General features: G+C 39.2%; 1 protein-coding gene across 1 annotated transcript in view; it reads left to right on the top strand.

Moving 5' to 3' along the window:
* Positions 1 to 19,852, top strand: part of ephb6 (eph receptor B6) — a 95,750-nt gene that overhangs the window by 40,964 nt on the left and 34,934 nt on the right. Inside the window, exons 3-5 of the mRNA XM_054780849.1 lie at positions 4,502 to 4,774; positions 6,405 to 6,574; positions 12,024 to 12,319. Coding sequence (XP_054636824.1) covers positions 4,502 to 4,774; positions 6,405 to 6,574; positions 12,024 to 12,319 — 739 coding nt within the window. The remainder of the gene's footprint in view (positions 1 to 4,501; positions 4,775 to 6,404; positions 6,575 to 12,023; positions 12,320 to 19,852) is intronic.

Below are 19,852 nucleotides of genomic sequence, written 5' to 3'. Positions count from 1 at the left end.
CTTTTTTCTCTTTGTATTTTGACTTATTAAACTCATAAAATGACAGCTGTTTTTTCCATTTTTGCTGTTTTTTTGTTTTCTGTAAATGTTCTCATAATTATGACTTTATTTCCATAATATTTTGACTTTATTCTTGTAACGTGATCATTTTTTCCATAACCTAATTTTCCAAAAATGACAACATTGTTTTGTTTGTTTTTCATAATATTACATCTTAAAAAATAAAGTAAAATCTTTAATTTTTCAACTTTATGCTACTAAAATTTGGTTATTTTTCCTCATAAAACTGCGTCTTTTTCCTGCAGATTTTTTCATTTTTGCTGTTGTTTTATTTTTTAGCTGTCTTGCTAAGTTTAACTTGGATTTATTAAAATATTCTAATTAGGTTAATTTGCTCTAACATTCATACATTTTAAACTGTTCTTTTTACACACCAGAGTTAGCTAGTTATAGTTGTAGCTAGCTAGAAACTGAAAAAATAATCTGGTCTGTAAAAAGAATTGTTTAGAATGACAAATAATAAATAAACAAGTTAAGTAATAAAATACATTATAAAAAGCTGCGGCCGCAAATGGCCTGCCAGGCTGTACTTTGGACACCCTTGAATCAGAGCCGTACAAAATAAATAAATATGTGCATGGCTCAGATCAAGGGTACCCTTTGCTGTCTTCAACCTCACTTGAGTAGTATTTGAAATTGTTGTTCTAACAATGTGTACTATCCCTATCACTCTGATGTTTATAGAGTGAGGAAGCTTACCAAACCATAAATTAAGCCCGTTCATGTTTTTATTTTGCGCTAGCATGGCTATGTTGTAAAAAAGTGTCTATATTTGGACATTGAAATGTTACATGTAAAGCATGTCTACTTTTGTTGTGAAATTAACAATATTTTCTCTGATAATGTTGTCATGATTTCTACTTAGAATTAAAGAATGATGTCTGAAATTGGTTTCTAATGTGTTTTATTCAAATATTCTCAGTGTAAAAAAAAACTGTCATGTAATCATTAGTGAAAAGTACATTACCTTCGTGTCCGCCTGCCGATGAAAATTTTGAAGAACATAATTCCATGGAAAAACAAACCCCATGATGATTACAATTGTATATATTCATGGAATAATTACTCAACTCTGCAACTAAAATGATTTTTTGTGTATAAAAGAGTAAAATAAGATTATTTGAACAAAAGTCTAACACACCCAAATTTCGTGTCCAGCCAGTTATGTACGTGCACTTCAAGCTCACAGCGTAAATTGCGTATTGCTAGTAAATATTGAATTAGAAAATAAGAAGAGCCTTCTTGGGCCAAACAAAACTTGTATCCTTCCGCCGGTTATTCGCCAAATACGCGTTCAGCAGGGGAATGTGTCGTCATGTCCACCATTTTGTGTCAGAGTTATGTACAGGAAATGTGATAAAGGCAGATAGACAGAACATGCAGTCTAATACACTACTGAATTTTTTTTTTATTATTATAATTGATCATGCAACATTTATGCAGGAAGGGTAGGGTTGATTTCAGCAGTGCAGCAAGCAAACTTAATGAAAGAATAAGTAGAAGGAAAATAGATTAAGGAGAAAGGACACTACTGCAGTTACCATCCAGCTATGATATTAACTAGCAAGTATGCTGAAGAGGGTGGTTAAGAACATATATAGGTGCATAAAGCATTCAAGGTTGGGGTCTAAACACAAATTACTAATTACCATAACAGCAGAGTTAGATGTGGATATATAGGTTTAAGTTTATTTTCTTTGCTTTATATTTTTTCAAACCTGTAGAAATATGCATGCAAATTGTGTTATCTGTTCAAAGTTACCAGAGAGAGTCCCAGAGAAAAGATGTGCGGAGAAAAGTATGGTGGTTGAGAATGGTAAATCTTTCCATGTAATGTACATAATCCGATGTCTGCATTTGTTTTTTCACAATATGTTTATAGTATTTGCACTATATATAAGTTTGTGGTTGCATATTTGTTACATTTACCTTAATTTTGCTATACATTTCTATTTACCTACAAAAGATTAATTTCTAGAGTGATGTAAGGCATAAAGTGCACACCGAGTTATGTACATTACAGTTTGTGATGAGTGGCATTTCATGCAAATATATAGAAGTTGGGTTGTTTAAGTTGAAAAAACGTCTGCATGTGTATTGTATTGTTCTGTGTAACATAAAACAGTAGTGGGGTAATGTGTTCACAGATTACAGAATGGCAAGAAAGTTTGTGTGCCACTATGGAAGATGTAATGTACATAACTCAGTGTCCGCATTTGTTTTTTGCCATATTTTCAGAGCTTTAACTCTAGATCTAGATTTGTCACTTGTTTTATTTACTTTATGATACTCTCTCAAATATAAGTTATTTTTCTAACAAAAGTCAAATCTATGCAGAGATAACAGCATAAAGTGGACACCGAGTTATGTGCATTACATTTAAGAAAGAGTGAAGAGGGTTGCTATGGGAAATGGAAGATGTCTCGAGCTCTGGTATGTTGGGTGTATGTTTTGCAATGTTTGAAGTTTGTATTTATAACAATACCAAGGTCTATCCACGAGTTTGAAATTTTACACAAAATGTAACACTTGGGTACCCTTGATCTGAGCCATGCACATATTATTTCCAAACACAAATCAAGCATCAAATAGCAGAATTTTACTGGACTTAAAAACACAAAATGTTGATATAATTAAAAATTGGCAGGGCATGTTATGATGGCTCCAGCTTGACCGTGCTATCTCTATGATGCCATATGGGGAAATATTTCAAAATGAACAACCTGGAAGAATAAACAGCTCTAGTATTGAATGCTATAATGCTGTGCAGGTGTAGCTAATGTTATAATGCGTCTTGCCCTCATAGTGCCGCTACTTCCTTCCTTGTCTACCATGGAAAGAAGAACACAGCACGACAGAGTCTTCCTATCTGCGCCTCATCATTATTATAATTGGACCAAATGTTGTGCGATGGTGCAGATTTTTGGGCTCTGATTAGGTGTTGGGACCTTTTGTCCTGCCATTGTTGCCAGCCTAATGCATAATTCCTCCATGTGTTAGAACAGAAGAAAAGGATTTAGTACTGTGCAGGCTGAAAGATCAGCCTTGTCAGTCCAATTTGTGAGTACAATAAAGAAGTTGGTAAAGGTGTTATTTCATGTCTAGAGGGCTCTAATAATGTTAAAAAACGTATTTACAACGTCATACTGTAAACAAGTTTTCTGTGACATATGTCTTATTTTCTCTCATTATTTCTGCTATATTAGATAATAGGAGTGTAAAGGTGCCTATAGGTGTGTTATTTAATGTCTAGAGGGCTCTAATGTTAAAAACTGTAGTTAGAAGGTGATAAACAAGTTTTCTTTGGCTTATGTCTCATTTTCTCTTATGTCTACTATATTGGGTAATAGGAGTGTAAAGATGCCTATTGGTGTGTTATTTCATGTCTAGAGGGCTCTAATGATGTTAAAAACTGTAGTTAGAAGGTGGTAAACAAGTTTTCTTTGGCTTATGTCTCATTTTCTCTTATTATGTCTACTATATTGGGTAATAGGAGTGTGAAGGTGCCTATTGGTGTGTTAGGTGTGCTGACATGACAAGTTCTCTTCATGGACACTCATGATCTTGTTCTTGCTATACTCTTGACAGTTTATCACATTAAAGATGTAGCCACATGTTAATCCTGTCAATATTTATTACATTTACTTTGAAAATGATGGACACAAAAAGACCGCCATAGCTTGAGGGTTTATTTGTTTTGGACATTTATTTGTGTCTACTCTGATGTCTATGTTTGTTTTAGTGGACTTACTGTTTAACTAACTTTAACGAACTTTACATTGCCCATGGACCAAATATGGTATCTGACAAAAAGCACGCCCCTCATATTTTAGCAACGGAACTTGGATATTCTGTAGATTGTGTATATCTCGTATAGCAGTATAAATTTACTAGCCACTGCAACACGCAGCCATTATTATCTAAATAGCTGGCAATCACTAATGAATATCAACAGGCTGCACGAGTTCTGCCGGTACTGGATACTGGGGAGCTGCGGTTCATTGAGGGGAAACAGGAATTCCAGCATGTACTTTGGCATTGTGAAGCAGAAACTGACATGATAAGGAGTCCAATACACATTAGCAGTCCAACACACCTCCAAGGTGACAAGTACCTTGCTGAGGAAGGTGAAGGTGTGGTAACGTATGTCTCCGCCACACCTTAATCCAATTGAGCATGTGGGGCTTCCTTGAGCGGAAAGAAGAAAGGAAGGAAGGTGGAGGAGCGCAAGATAGCTCCACCAGTGATGTTATTATGGAAGAGTGGAAAGAGGATTCTAGTAACAACCTGCCCAAGAGGATTAAGGCAGTGCTAGATAACAATGGTGCTCACACTAAATATTTACATGGACTTAGTGGAAACTCCAAGTGGGACTACAGACTACAGTATTCAAAGCAGCAAAGAATAAAAGTTGGTGGTGTGTTGTGTCCGTTTCTTCCAGTGGGATGAAGTCAGCGTCCTCGACGATCGCGGGAAGCTGATACGCACATTTGAGGTGTGCAACATCAACCAGAATTCTCGCGTCAAAGACAACTGGCTGGCCACACCCTTCCTGTACCGCCACTCCGCCCCGCGAGTTTTTGTCACCTTGCGGTTTTCGGTGAGGGACTGCGCCAGCCTGCGAAGCCCATCGCCCACCTGCAGGGAGACCCTCACCTTGTACTACAAGCAGGCCGACAGCCAGCGGGAACTGGAGAGGACCTGGGCGCCCGAGGTGAGCAACATGTTCAATTTTGGCAAAATTTTGCAGGAAACAGTTAAAACCAAGAAAGTGCTATGTTTATTATTAGAGCCTGAGCATCGATTGATAGCTGTGCAAAGGCCCTTTTGAAACTGGTATGTTTTTTAGGGCCCGAGCACCGAATGATAGTGGTGCGAATATTTGAACTTTCTACTGTATATAATCTTTGAAAAAAATTTTTCGGAATTATGACTTTATTTCCACAATATTTTGCCTTTATTCCCATAATATTATAATTTAGCCCCATACTAATTTTCCAAATTACAATTATTTTGTTTTGTTTCACAAAATATTACAACTTTATTCTTCCAAATGACATTATTTTTCTTCATAATATTGCTAGTTTATGTGTGTAAAATTGTGACTTGTTTTGCTCTTTAGAATAAAACTTTTTTCTCTTAATATTTTGACTATTTTGACCAATATCTGAACTTTGTACTTGTAACTGTTCTTCTCATAATAATAATAACAATAATATTTGGACTTTCACATCATATTATAACTTTCCTCAACCTAATTTTCCAAAAATTACAGCATTTTATTTTGTTTCTCACAATATTCCGACTTAAAAAAGTACATATTTTTTCTTTAATATTTCAGTGATATTCTGCTAAAATGACATTGCTTTTACTCATAACATTACGATATTATTCTGTTAAAATCACAACTTTTTCTCATTAGATTACAACTTTTTTCTTGTAAAATTACTACTTATTTTCCATTTTTGCTTTTGTTGTTTTTTTTTAGTTTTCTTGTAAAATTGCTTTTAGAATGTGCCAGGGATACTTTGGATACCCCACATTTCTACATAACATCGAACGTGGTAAACCGAGGACCACCTGCACTGGCCTGGCATGCATAATACAGCGTTTTACAGCGTTGTGTTTTAGTGTTTAAGTTTGTTGTGGTGGATATGCAAGAGAGGACTAATCCTGTATTTATGAAGTTGTACCCTTAAATGCAAATGAAGTTGGTTTGTAGAAGAAAAGTAGAGTGTGATGAATCAGACAAGATTTAGGCAAAGCAATAAGAGTAAACGTTGATTTGGATCCAAGCGGGTGTTCAAGCATCCCTTTTGAGATGCTGCCTTCTCCTCTTTGGCTCTCGTCCGCTTCCTCATGAGGCTTTGATTTGCATATTTAAAAAGCGTCTTATCTCCCCGAGGAGAAATGCACTCATCTTTACAAATAGTGCTTCCCTCCCACCAAGATGACGGAGATGACGGCTGCACACGTAGATCAGACTCTACTTCAACTTCATGTCCCGACAGGAAGAAAGTCATTGCAAAGATAAATAAAACATCTTTGGACAGACAGCAGCAGCCACTTAGGCTGCCTTTTCAGGCAATTAGTTACTCTGAGGGGATGTTTTTACAGAAGACATCTTGCATCTTGTGAATCGCAGTTTATTAGCTTCACATGTCATAAAAATAAGGTCGCCTCTTGGCAAGAACTGAAACAATTAGGGTGATTATACAATTATGTATTTGTATAACAAGAGTGACAGTGTGATGCAGTTGAAAAGTTGTACGCCGTTGCTTTGAATGACATGAAAGATGTTGTGTATTAAAAAGCTTCTGTATGTCCATAATGTATATTTCCAGCCATCCAGCGCTGACAAGAACACCAGAGAGGGCTGGGTGAAGATCGACACCATTGCGGCAGACAAGAGCTTCTCCAAGGTGGAGCCCAGTTCACCACATCAGTACCAACCCAACAGATACAGTCGCATCAACGTCAAGACGCGCAGCTTCGCCCCCCTCACACGCAATGGGTAAAACATGACCATCCCACGTAGGGGTGTAACGGTGCGCGGGGGGAGGGAGGAAGCTGAAATAAGTAAATTTTCTAGTATATGGATACAATAATAACCTGTTTAATAAATGCCAGAATGTTCTGGAACAAGACACTTTTAATACGTGACATGACGCCTGGATGCATCCCGGTGTGTAGAAATGTATCAAACATCTGTATTTTAACACCAAAACTTCATATTTGTTTTCACCAATGAATGAGTGAAAATCACACGTGTGTATTTAGTTACTTAGTGGCTGACACAGCAGCTACAACCTCAAAGCTAGACATAATTAGTGTCCTAATGAAACAACAAAATAACACATTTCTCATCATATCATTATAGTTGCCCATTACTTGCACATCGTCTCCAAGGCAGACACGTAAACTCAATTTGATGCATAATTGTGGCCACTCGGTGTCACTAAAAAAACCACCACCCCTATTTTAACTTAAAAGGCAGCACATTAAGTTGAATTTTATTTATACACCGTATATATTGATATATACAGTAAGTTGCACCTGTCTCTCAGTTGCAGGACCTGCCAAACTATGAACAAAAGTGTGACTTATACTCTGTAAATTATGGTCATTAATAAAAGTGACACTAACAGAGAAAAGATATTTGTAATAATAATAATGATAATAATAAAAAATATTATATAATAATATAATATAAAATGATAACTTTTCCATGTGTGTGTGGAACTTCTATACTGTACAGCAGGGGTCACCAACGTGGTGCCCGCGGGCATCAGGTAGCCCCCCACGACCACATGAGGTGCCCGCAAGCCTGCTTTTCATTCAGGTTTTCAGTTAATAATGTGAGAACACTAGAAAGAAATGTATTCTGAAACATAAAATGCGAGTTGTGGATACCAGCATTTTGTGAATGTTTTGGTAAAACAAGCATATTTGCTTTGTTTGGGTTGAAATAAGGTATGAAAATCATTTCTACAAAAATGAGTAGCTCGTGGCCATTTTCATTTTCTAAAAGTAGCTCTCACAAGGAAAAACGTTGGTGAACCCTGCTGTACAGAATGTTCCGCACCGAAAAATCTGATAACAAATACAGGTACGGTCGTCCCTCACAACTTTGCGCTTCAAATATTGCGGCTTCACTCTATCACAGTTTAAAAAAATATATAAATTAATGAATAAATCATGCTGTTTTGTGGTTGAATACAGCCTATTATTAGCAAATATATATGTATATTGAAGCAAATTTGGTGTCGTTTTTGTCTAAATTAAGCGTTTTCAGGCATAAAAATGGCAAAATAAAGTAAAATGCAACTATAAGGCATTCAAAAGATGCATTCAAAGATGCTGTGAATATGTAGTATTGTACACCGGTCACTAAGTCTCAGTAATGTTACTGTAATGTTGCGTGAGACATGCAAGCGCCAGACTTGACGGGTGGAACATCAGGCTTTTATTGCAGCTTTGAATGATCTCACAACAGGCACAATAATCCCTAATAATAAAAAAAAACTAAACTCTGAACCCAACTACACTGTATATTGGATAATATGGTTGTAAAGGTGACCATGGGGTGTTATTTCATGCCTAGAGGGCTCTAATTATATATTTTTAAAAAACTTATTTAAAAGGCTGTAAACAGGTTTTCTATGTCTTACACTGTATGTCTTTTTTTTCCTCTTATTATGTCTACTATTACCCATCTACTGGATGGGTAATAGGAGTGTAAAGGTGACTATGGAGTGTTATTTAATGTTAATGTCTATTAATGTTAAAAAAAACTTACTTAAAAGGTCGTAAACATTTATATGCCGTAACTACCTAAATACTCAATTTATAAATAAGGGCTTGTACCTCATGGTCGGGTCTGGAACCAATTAAACGAGGGATTACTTTCAGGCGCGGATTTAGAGGGGGGTGTAGGGGGTGTACACCTCCCCGTTTTGAGGCACCCAGGATTTTTTTTGCCACAATAAAAGCTAATAAAATGATAAACCATCCTCGATTCCAGTCACCCAGTCCCAGTGAAGGTACATGCATGTCTTAGACATACAGTCAAACCTGTCTTAGCGGCCACCTTTTATAGAAGGGCCACCTGCCTATAGCAGCCACTGAAAAATCCCCCCCAGCAAATTTACATGTTATAGACCCTGTGTATAGCAGTCACCTGTCCAACGCAGCCAGCAGCCACCCATTTTGTCTCCCTTGGTCAATATCTGACTGCATATAAGCAGCCAAATTACCAACTCAAGTAGAAGCTTCATGCACGAAAAAATTTTGCTTTTCAATCAATGAAGGCGTCGTGTGTAGACTTTAATTACTGAGTCCTAGCTCAGTCACAATCATTCACAAGATCCACACAAACTGTCAGCTGTTCCACATAAAAAAGCCGTCTTCTTTTGAGCTTGTTATTTCCTGGTCAAACATGTAACTTTAAGAGCATTTGCACCAAAACATTACCGCAAAGTATGCTGGGAACAGGACGTGCTCCCAGCGACGCTACAATAAAAAAAAAACATATGCAAGCATGCATGCGGCAGCGGGAGCAAAAAACTGAGTTTGTTTGTACTTAACTGAAGTATTTTATCAGTTATCAGTTATTATTAAGCCTCTAGCTTCCTTTTAGTAAGTAAAAACCTTGGCTATGATTGCACTACATTGTCATGTAGACCTACAAAGTACACTTGGAAGAACAAGAGGTGAATAAATGTATTGCAACTGATGTGAAACTGATGAGGGGTAGGATTAAATAAGCTTTGCTTCTTCCTACTCCTTTTTGGACATGCAAAATTGTGAATTGTACTATGTGATGTGCTACTGTTTGACTCATGCATGTTCAGGATTAAAACCATGAACCATGATAATAACAAGCCTAGTAGTGCTGTATAACTTTTATCAGCAGTCCGCAGTGCCATCTACTGGTCAACATTATTATTATTATTATTTTCCCTTTTTTTTCCTCTACTGGTCAACATTCAAACTGGACGCCAACCTGTCTATAGCGGCCACCTGTCTATAGCGGCCACTTTTGCAGACTCCCTCTAGTGACCGCTATAGACAAGTTTGACTGTACATGTTGCATTCTGGCATATGCCATATGCCAGAATGCAACCGAGACGTATGCTATTCCTGAACCCACTGTCAGGCTGATAATTTACATTGGACATTGAACGTGTGCTGGCTATTCAGGTGGAGGTGCAAAATAAAGGTTCTGGCATCATGACTATAAGGAAAACTGTTGTCTATTCTCAATGAAAATGAACCAGAAAAGTGATCCCCAGTGACATAAATCCATCCATCCTTCCATCCATCCATCCATCCATCCATCCATCTTCTACCGCTTATCCGAGATCAGGTCGCGGGGGCAACAGCCTAAGCAGGGAGGCCCAGATTTTCCTCTCCCCGGCCACTTTGTCCAGCTCCACCCGGCGGATCCCGAGGCGTTCCCAGGCCAGTTGGGAAACATAGTCTCTCCAACGTGTCCTGGGTCTTCCCCGAGGCCTTCTACCGGTCGGACTTGCCCTGAACACCTCCCCAGGGAGGCGTCCGGGAGGCGTCCTGACCAGATGCCCAAGCCACCTCATCTGGCTCCTCTCAATGCGGAGGAGCAGCGGTTCTACTCCGAGTCTCTCCCGGATGACAGTGCTTCTCACCCTATCTCTAAGGGAGAGCCCAGCCACCCTACGGAGAAAACTCATTTCAGCCGCTTGTACCCGCGATCTTGTCCTTTCGGTCATTACCCAAAGCTCATGACCATAGGTGAGGGTAGGAACGTAGATCGACCATTAAATTGAGAGCTTTGCCTTTTGGCTTAGCTCTCTCTTCACCACAACAGACAGATGTAGAGTCTGCATCACTGCAGACACCGCACCAATTCGCTTATCAATCTTGCGTTCCATCCTTCCCTCACTCGTGAACAAGACCCCAAGGTACCTAAACTCCTCCACTTGGGGCAGGATCTCATCCCCGACCTGGAGATGGCATTCCACCCTTTTCCGGGCGAGAACCATGGACTCGGACTCGGAGGTGCTGATTCTCATCCCGGCCGCTTCGCACTCGGCTGCAAAACCGATCCAGTGAAAGTTGAAGTTCACGGCTTGATGAAGCCAGCAGGACCACATCATCTGCAAAAAGCAGAGACTCAATCCTGCAGCCACCAAACCGGAACCCCTCAACGCCCTGGCTGCGCATCCCCCACCATCGGAGCCAACTTACCACCAGGTGGTGATCAGTTGACAGCTCCGCCCCTCTCTTCACCCGAGTGTCCAAAACATATGGCCGCAAGTCCGATGATACGACCACAAAGTCAATCATGGAAGTGCGGCCTAGGGTGTCCTGGTGCCAAGTGCACATGTGGACACCCTTATGCTTGAACATTGTGTTTGTTATCGACAATCTGTGACGAGCACAGAAGTCCAATAACAAAGCACGGCTCGGGTTCAGATCAGGGGGGCCGTTCCTCCCAATCACGCCTCTCCAGGTTTCACTGTCGCTGCCAGCGTGAGCATTGAAGTCCCCCAGCAGAACAAGGCAATCGCCTGAGGGAGCACGAGCGCATAAGCACAAACAACAGTCAGGACCCGTCCCCCCACTCGAAGGCGGAGGGAAACTACCCTCTCGTTCACCGGGTTAAACTCCAACATGCCGGCCACAAGCCAGGGCGCAACAAGAATTGCCACCCCTGCCCGTCGCCTCTCACTGCTGGCAACGCCAGAGTGGAACAAGGTCCAACCCCTCTCAAGAGGACTGGTTCCAGAGCCCTTGCTGTGCATTGAGGTGAGTACGACTATATCTAGCTGGAACTTCTCAACCTCATGCACCAGCTCAGGCTCTTTCCCTACCAGAGAGGTGACATTCCATGTCCCGAGAGCGAGTTTTTGTAGCTGAGGACCGCCAAGGTCCCCGCCTTTGGCTGTCACCCAGCTCACTCTGCACCCGACCCCTTTGGCCCCTCCCATGAGTGGTTAGCTCATTGGAGGGGGGACCCATGTCGTCTCTTCGGGCTGTGCCCGGCCGGGCCCCATGGGCATAGGCCCGGCCACCAGACGCTCGCAGTGACATAAAAGTATACTCAAATCCTCGGAATTTACAGCTGCTTCAAATTGGAAAATATTTCAGGAAATTGAGCTAAAATGGGTTTCTCCTAGTACCGGTAATTTTATAAATAGAATGTTTTGGCTTAAACGATATAGTCAAAGGATAAAAATAACAACAAACTCTTGAAATTAAGGACATAAAATTGGCCTCAGATATCACCAGATTGCAGGAAATGAGGTCTAATTTTTAAATATTTTCTGGGGGAGGGCCCCCAGACGCCCCGCTCCATTTCCAACGCCTCGGCCACACTCCCACTTTTCAAAAAACCGAGATCCACCCCTGACTTTATCATTCCATCTTGAGTGTAGCAATATTTTCATTCTCAGTCCGAACTCTTCTTTTTGTCCTCTTAGATTTGTCCTGGCCATTGTGGACAGTGGGGCTTGCGTTTCCCTCATGGGGGTGTCAGTCTTCTACCGCCGCTGTCCCGCCACCAGCCTCTACTTGGCGTCTTATCCCGCCACGCCGTCGGGGGCAGAACCCACAGCCCTGGTGCCGGTGAGCGGGACGTGCGTCACCCATAGTAAGGCCCAGGGGGGCATCGGGCCTCGCATGCACTGCAATGCTGAAGGCGAGTGGATGGTTCCAGTCGGAGGATGCGTCTGCGATGAAGGCTATGAACCCAACCTTAATGGGTCTGCCTGCTTGGGTAAGCCTGATTGATTTCACGGATGTTCACATGAACACCTCCTCATGTGGAATAATTCACAGGAGCACGGAATAGTGTGTGAAAAAATCCGAACTCCCCATTTGTGCATAGGATTTAAAAAGTAACACATATTTGCTTAAAAAAACAAATTTTCACAATGTGCTTGTTGTCCTGCTTGTTGTGAAGATCAATACTGCATGGAGTTGTAGTCACACTGATACACAATTTGTAGTCGATGGAGTGATCACAGAGAAGCCAGGTCAGGTCAGATTGGAATGCATGACATGAAAGGTGCGGAGCCTCATCCATATAGCGTTGGCAGTCATGTGACTCTGCTTAGGGAGTTTGTCTGGACCTGAGAGGGTCTCGTTTTCCACCTAACAGAGTTAGAATTTGGAGCTTTTAATAAATTATTTTCAGATTTTTTTATACATTCATGAGTGAATAACAAATTAAAAAAAACATTTACACACATTTACACATTTACTTCAAAAGCCTTAGCTATCAAGAAATGTGATGAAAAAAGTTGTAATTTTACAAATATAGCTTTAGTAATATTATGAGGAAAAATGACGTCATTTTACCTAAGACCTAATGCAATGAGAAACAAACAAAATCAAATAAAATTGTACTGTAATTTTTGGAAAATTAGGTTAGGGAAAAAGTTGTTTATTCCAATAATTGTGGGAATAAAGTCAAAAAACAACAGCAGAAATGAAAAAAAAAACAGTTGGAATTTTATGAGAATAAAGTCAAAGTATTAAGAAAAAAAAGTCGTATTCATTCATTTCTGTTGCTTAATCCTCATTAGGATCGTGGGGAAAAAAAAGTTGCATTTTTAAAAAGTTTGCAATATTCGGAGAATAAACTTGTAATATTATGAGGAAAAATAATTCATAATCATTTTAGTAGCATAGAATTGAGATATTAAAGAGAAAATATGTTATTTTTGTAAAGTTGTGATATTATGTGACACAAATAAAACAAAATAAAATTGTAATTTTTAGAACATTATGTTGGAGAAAATAAGAGAAAATTATAATATTATGGAAATAAAGTCATAATATTACGAGAAGAAAATTTCCGAAGATTATTTCAGAATGAAGTTGAAATATTTGGAAACAAAATGTAAAAACTACAGCAAAAATGGGGAAAAAAGAGTAAAGTTGATACTAATAATATGCTTTTTCACTTACTGTGGTGTGAAAAAGTGTTTGCCCCCTTCCTAGCGTCACACTTAAATCAGATCATCAAACAATTTAAATGTTAGTCAATGACAACACAAACTTACATGGCCCTGTGTGAAAAACAGAACTTAACTGACTTTAATTGAGATCTATCAGTGTGGAAAAGGTTATAAAGCCATTTCTAAAGCTTTGGGACTCCAGCGAACCACAGTGAGAGCCATTATCCACAAATGGCGAAAACATGGAACAGTAGTGAACTTTCCCAGGAGTGGCCGGCCAACCAAAATGACCCCAAGAGTGCAGCGATGACTCATCTAAGAGGTCACAAAAGACCCCACAACAATATCCAAAGAACTGCAGGCCTCACTTGCCTCAGTTAAGGTCAGTGTTCATGACTCCACCATAAGAAAGACACTGGGCAAAAACGGCCTGCATAGCAGAGTTCCAAGACCAAAACCACTGCTGAACAAAAACAACATCAAGGCTCGTCTCAATTTTGCCAGAAAACATCTTGATGATCCCCAAGACATTTGGGAAAATACTCTGTGGTCTGATGAGAAAAAAGTTGAACTTTTTGGAAGGTGTGTGTCCAATTACATTTGGTGTAAAAGTAACGCCGCATTTCAGAAAAAGAACATCATAGCAACAGTAAAATATGGTGGTGGTAGTGTGATGGTCTGGGGCTGTTTTGCTGCTTCAGGACCAGGAAAAGTTGCTGTGATAAATGGAACCATGAATTCTGCATCCAAAACACACCAGCAAGTACACCTCTGAATGCCTGAAGAAAAATAAAATGAAGACTTTGGAGTGGCCTAGTCCAAGTCCTGACCTGAATCCTATTGAGAAGCTGTGGCATGACCTTAAAAAAGCGCTTTATGCTGGAAAACCCTCCAATGTGGCTGAATGACAACAATTCTGCAAAGATGAGTGGGCCAAAATTCCTCCACAGCGCTGTAAAAGACTCATTGCAAGTTATCACAAGCGCTTGATTGCAGTTGTTGCTGCTAAGGGGGGCCCAACCACTTATTAGCTTTAGGGGGCAATCAGTTTTTTACACAGGGCCATGTAGCTTTGGATTTTTTTTCCCTTAATAATAAAAAGTTTCATTTCAGTTGTGTTGTCATTGACTAAACTTTAAATTTCTTTGATGATCTGAGACATTTTAACTGTGACAATCACGCCAAAAAATCAGGAAGGGAGCATAAAGTTTTCACACCACTGTACAGTATATGACAAATGACAAAATGAGAGACAGTTTTTTCTTGAAATATGTATAACTTGTTAGCATTTCTACATTAGCATATCTATTTGTTGCTTTACAAAGTATCAAGGTGGCAAAGTTGCATCCTTTCATTTTTCACTATGTGGCCCTCGGACAAACATGGACACGCTAGGTTGAAACTATAGATCAAGTTCTAAGTGTAACGTATCATGAATCTACTTCTTTCACGTGTATAGCAATGCATGCACACGCTATTTACAATCTGCATGGTATGATGTGAATGGTTGTGTATGTGTCCTGCGATTGGCTGGCGACCAGTCCAGGGTGTACCCCGCCTGTCGCCCGAATTCAGCTGGGATAGACTCCAGCATGCCCCTGCGACCCTAAAAGAGGAGAAGCGGTATAGAAGATGGATGGATGGATGTGCATGCCACCACATTGTTTATCATGATGTGAATATTCTGCTCAGCAAGCAATGCATCCATACGGCCATTTGTCTGCTCTACACAGCACGTTGTCAGCCAATGCACGCACACTTATGCTTGACCATTTTGTGTGGCTGCCAGGATGGTATTGATACTGATTATCAAAGTGCACATCAACAATAAGATATCTGCAAATGGTAAAGCGATAGAACAGAGAGAGAAGGGGGGAGGGAGGAAGAAAGAGTCCTGGTGAGAGCAATGTGACACATTTAGGTCATGGCGACGTAATGGCCACTCGTCTGTAAGCAAATGATGGAAACCGTTGGGGGAGTGCAAGGGAATGCGGTAAGCAAAGTAAAAGTGTGAGCGGGTTGGGGTGCGGGGGCGTTGAAATAAAAAACACACTTTCACAAACTCTGAAACAAATTTAGATTTGGGAAAACAACAGAAAATGTGACTGTAAAATACAAATGTACAAAACCTAACCAAAATGACACTGGCAAATAAAAATATTAGAAGATCTTCAGGAATGTATGAATGACGCCTAACCAAGGGTGCACTGTACAAGAATGAAATGAAACAGTACTAAATAAAGTACGCTGGATGTTCCCAGCGTCACTCATTAGCTCCGGTGATAAGACGTTAGATGTGTTTTTTTTCATGGGAGTCCAACATCTGCTGCAGTCTAAACAGAAGCTAGAGTACTTCTACACTTGATCAAACTTACTTAGGATTTGTCAGACCAACACCATCGCTGTATAAGACTTCAAAACCTGATATTAGTGTCCACTTCACTCATCAAATTCACTACTTCCTGAAGCTGCACTGTAATCATCATGAGAACTGTAGTTCTCTTAGCCATAAATCAGCCGCATCACTGTATAAGCCGCAAGGTTCAAAGCATGAGAAAAAAGTAGCGGCTTATACACCAGAAAATAAGGTATATGCATTTTCAGTTGTCTTCTGCATGTAAAACTGTAATTGTAAAAGTATGAAAACGTGTTTGGTGTTAGCAAATTTAACGTTAACAATGCGTTAATGAAAATGTTCTTTAACTGCACCATTTTTTTGATGCGCAATAAATGTTGCGCACATCCTGTTTGACCCTCGGCTCACTCCGTAGATGTGGAGCCACAAGCGGGAACAAGTACGGAGCAGAAATGGAGAAAGAAAAGGGGATTTTGAATGATAATTTTAGCTTCAGAGCCTTGGCAGATGGCTCGCACAACAACACAGTGCGCTTAAATGCCAGGGGGACGGGAGATGTTACTGCTGCTGTTTTTATTGTCATTTATACAGTGGTACCTTGGCAGTCTCACAACAAAGGAGTGTTTTTTAGATGCGAGCCGTCTCTCGGCTGATTTTTTTGCTCTGAACTGCAAGCTGAAATTTGGGTTACGAGCTGCCATTTGCCGGCAGGCATAACCAAGGACGGCGATTTGTGGGCTTGTGTCAATGAAGACAAACATTTATGTAAATAGCATGAGCAGCGCTAGCATTAGCAGCACACTAGCTATTCATCAGGAAAGATTTTCAACACATCAGAAAAACATATGTACATGATAGCCATCTAATTAATGTTAATTATTATGTACCGTGTAAAATTAAAACAGGAACAATATCAAATTAAAAGCACAAAATGAATACAGAGCCACCATCCACCAGTATGAGCCTTGACCTTGATTTTCAGAGAGGTTGTGTACCCAACAAATATACACTCAATAAGGTAATCAAATCTTACCTGTATGCATTCTCACATAGTATCAGCATTTGGGAGCAAATATGAGTGAAAGAAAAAGGGTAAAAATACAGTATAGTAGTCAATATTCCCCTTAAATGTTCAAGTATCTGAGCATACACAAAAACAACCTGAGTGTTCCTCGGACCTCTGTGAGCGACATCAGATGTGCTCACTGTAGTATCGCACTTGTCCGAAACATGTTTTGTGTATGAGTGGTTTCAAACAGACAGCAAGGAGGATTCAACCATGTAGATCGTAGGATTGAATGTAGGATTCCACAATGTTCCACAATGTCCTAAAACAAGCCATCGTCTCATACAATTAACCATCTGAATCTTGTAGAAAACCTCTAGTTTATCATTTCATTCTCCATTTTTTTTGTTGTTTATCATTTATATTGTTGATGATACTTTAATTATTAAAATTAAAATGATAATTTAATTAATTCCTTGATTTTCACTTTCTGTTTTAAAGCTGTTGTGGCACTATTTCATCCTAGAAATTTACTTGAAATTGATGCCATATTTGTTGTATAGGTTTACTTTTGTCTCAATAAAATAAATAAATAAAATTAACTCTCAACCGAACTTGCGGCCCCTTCAGCAGCACAAACTCAGCATAACAATTCCCTTATCCGGTACGTCTGGCCATCAAAATAAAACATGCACACTTATGCCACCCAACATTCAGTCCACACTTTTCACTCGCTTGCTACTTTGGCTTTGCAGCATGTTTTTCAGAGCATCCCTTTCTCATTCGAAAAAGAAAAAAAATCTCACCCGGTTTCACCTCTTGTTCTTCCGTTTGCACATACCTGTACACTAAGTCCCCAACTAACGAACACAATTGGTTCCAGACGACCGTTCTTAAGTCGAATCGTTCTTCAGTAGGGGAAAAGGTAATATTACCAATGATATAGATACTACATGTACGTGTATACATATACAGTATATGTGTATGTATGTAAATATGAGTTTGGATGCAGTAGTAATATTAAATGAGGATAATTAATGAAAAAAACAATAATAAAAATGATATAATAATACGTAATTATAAATGTTATTTACCTTTGAAGAGGAGTGGTCGAGCACACGTTGTTGGTGGTGGAGGAGGAGGAGGAGATATTGAAAAAAAAAGGACAAATCGTCGTCGTTACACTCTTCCAAAAGAGGTAGTGTTCTGTAGGTGGTGTAGAATTAAGCAACTTTAATCACACGCTGTGCCGGGTTGCATGTACAGCTGAAATTTAGCTTTTCTTCAGTCTCCTCCCACTGGTCTTAATCGCCTGTTGGTCCCATTAGCAGTGTCACGTGCCCTCTACTGGTCAAGCATGTGAAATATGGACTTAAATATAAATAATTATGGGCTTATAAGGCAAAACACATGAAAAAATAGACCAGTCGGCTTGTGTTCGTATCTACGAGTGTTCGCACGTTGGATGTTCGTTAGTAGGGGACTTAGTGTGTCCATCTTAAAAGAATCGGTTTTTTTTTGTTTTTTTTACCTCAGCTTGGTGAGTGGATGTTGCACTGCCAGTTTGTTTTGCCATAATACAGGTTAGCAAACAGCATTTAGCCCTCTTAAGTCGGCTGCACCAGTAGCTATACACTAACCTGCAAAACAGCAGCATGTAATACGTAACACGCTGTTAATGAATTGATTGGTTGCCTAAGTCAATATGTGCAAACAGGAGCTTATCATTGGCTGAACAGTGTTCATCATTGTGTTATATGTTGTTTCCACTTGTTGTTGTTCCTTGTCAGTCTCGGAGTTGCATTGCAAAATGGTACAAAAAAAATTGTCATGTGTTTATTTCATTTACAGTTCGGGGTGAATTGTATTTTGTTCGCTGCATGGATTTGTTGTGTGCTGAGTATGCGAGAGCAGCGCGCAATTGTGCATGCGCGCATCTTAGAGGGAACATTGATAGTAGTCTATCAGTGCAGCGTGAAAGAAAGTTAGATGGTGCGTTCAAGGACAACAAAATGGGACAAGTGGGACAGGTTGCCACTTGCAAAAACATAAACATTCTACAAAAAAAAAAAAAAATTACAAAAACTGGGGGATTTCTAACTTTATTATTTTTTGATGGCCCATATTTCCAAAATTAATATCCCTTTACATAAAATACTGTACGAGTGACGCTTTTATTTCTCATAATATTACAACTGTTAAAAAAATATACATTATTTTTAGTCTTCAATGTTTCAACTTTATACTATTTTTTTCCCTTAATATTATGACTATTCTATATGGAAGCCCTTCTTGTTTTATTATGAGTTTATTCTTGTAAAATTGTGTTGTTGTTTTTTAATTGTTTAAATTTTCTTCATTAATATTATGATTTTATTCTCATAATATTTTATAATTTTAACGTTTTATTTCATAATTATGACTTTTGATCTCATCATTTGACTTTTTATCTGATAATTTATTTCATAATTTCAACTTTTTATGTCATAAACTTTCTTGTAAATTTTCTCCTCATTGTGATTTTATTCACCTAAGATTTCATAATTCTGACTTTATCTCATATTTATGAGTTTTATCTCATGTTTTTGAGTTTTATCTCATGTTTTTTAGTTTTTAAAGTCATAATTTTGACTTACCATTTGGGTATTGTTTTTTTTTTTTTGATGGGGAATTTTTTGTTTGCATGGCTCCTTCCAAGTCCTGACAATGAATGGTTGAGTCTTGCCAAGTCAGCTGTGAAATATGTTCAGGCTCTTTGTCTTGTCACTAACTGACGGTACTTTTCGCTTGTACCAACGGCTCCCAGCTGTCTTCTCTTTGACAATGTTTTTGTTGCTCCACTGACAGGAGATGATGTGGATTGGCCGCGCAAAATGTCGCTGTAGTCATCACTGACAATTAAACACAGTCAGATGAAGGCTGCAACCTTTTTGTTGGCATTCTAGACTTTGGCACATTTAGAAAAAGGTGTAAATGAGTCGGTCT

Source organism: Dunckerocampus dactyliophorus, chromosome 7, assembly GCF_027744805.1.
Source record: "Dunckerocampus dactyliophorus isolate RoL2022-P2 chromosome 7, RoL_Ddac_1.1, whole genome shotgun sequence".
Taxonomy (NCBI): Eukaryota; Metazoa; Chordata; class Actinopteri; order Syngnathiformes; family Syngnathidae; genus Dunckerocampus; species Dunckerocampus dactyliophorus.
This window is presented reverse-complemented; position numbering and strand designations above follow the sequence as displayed.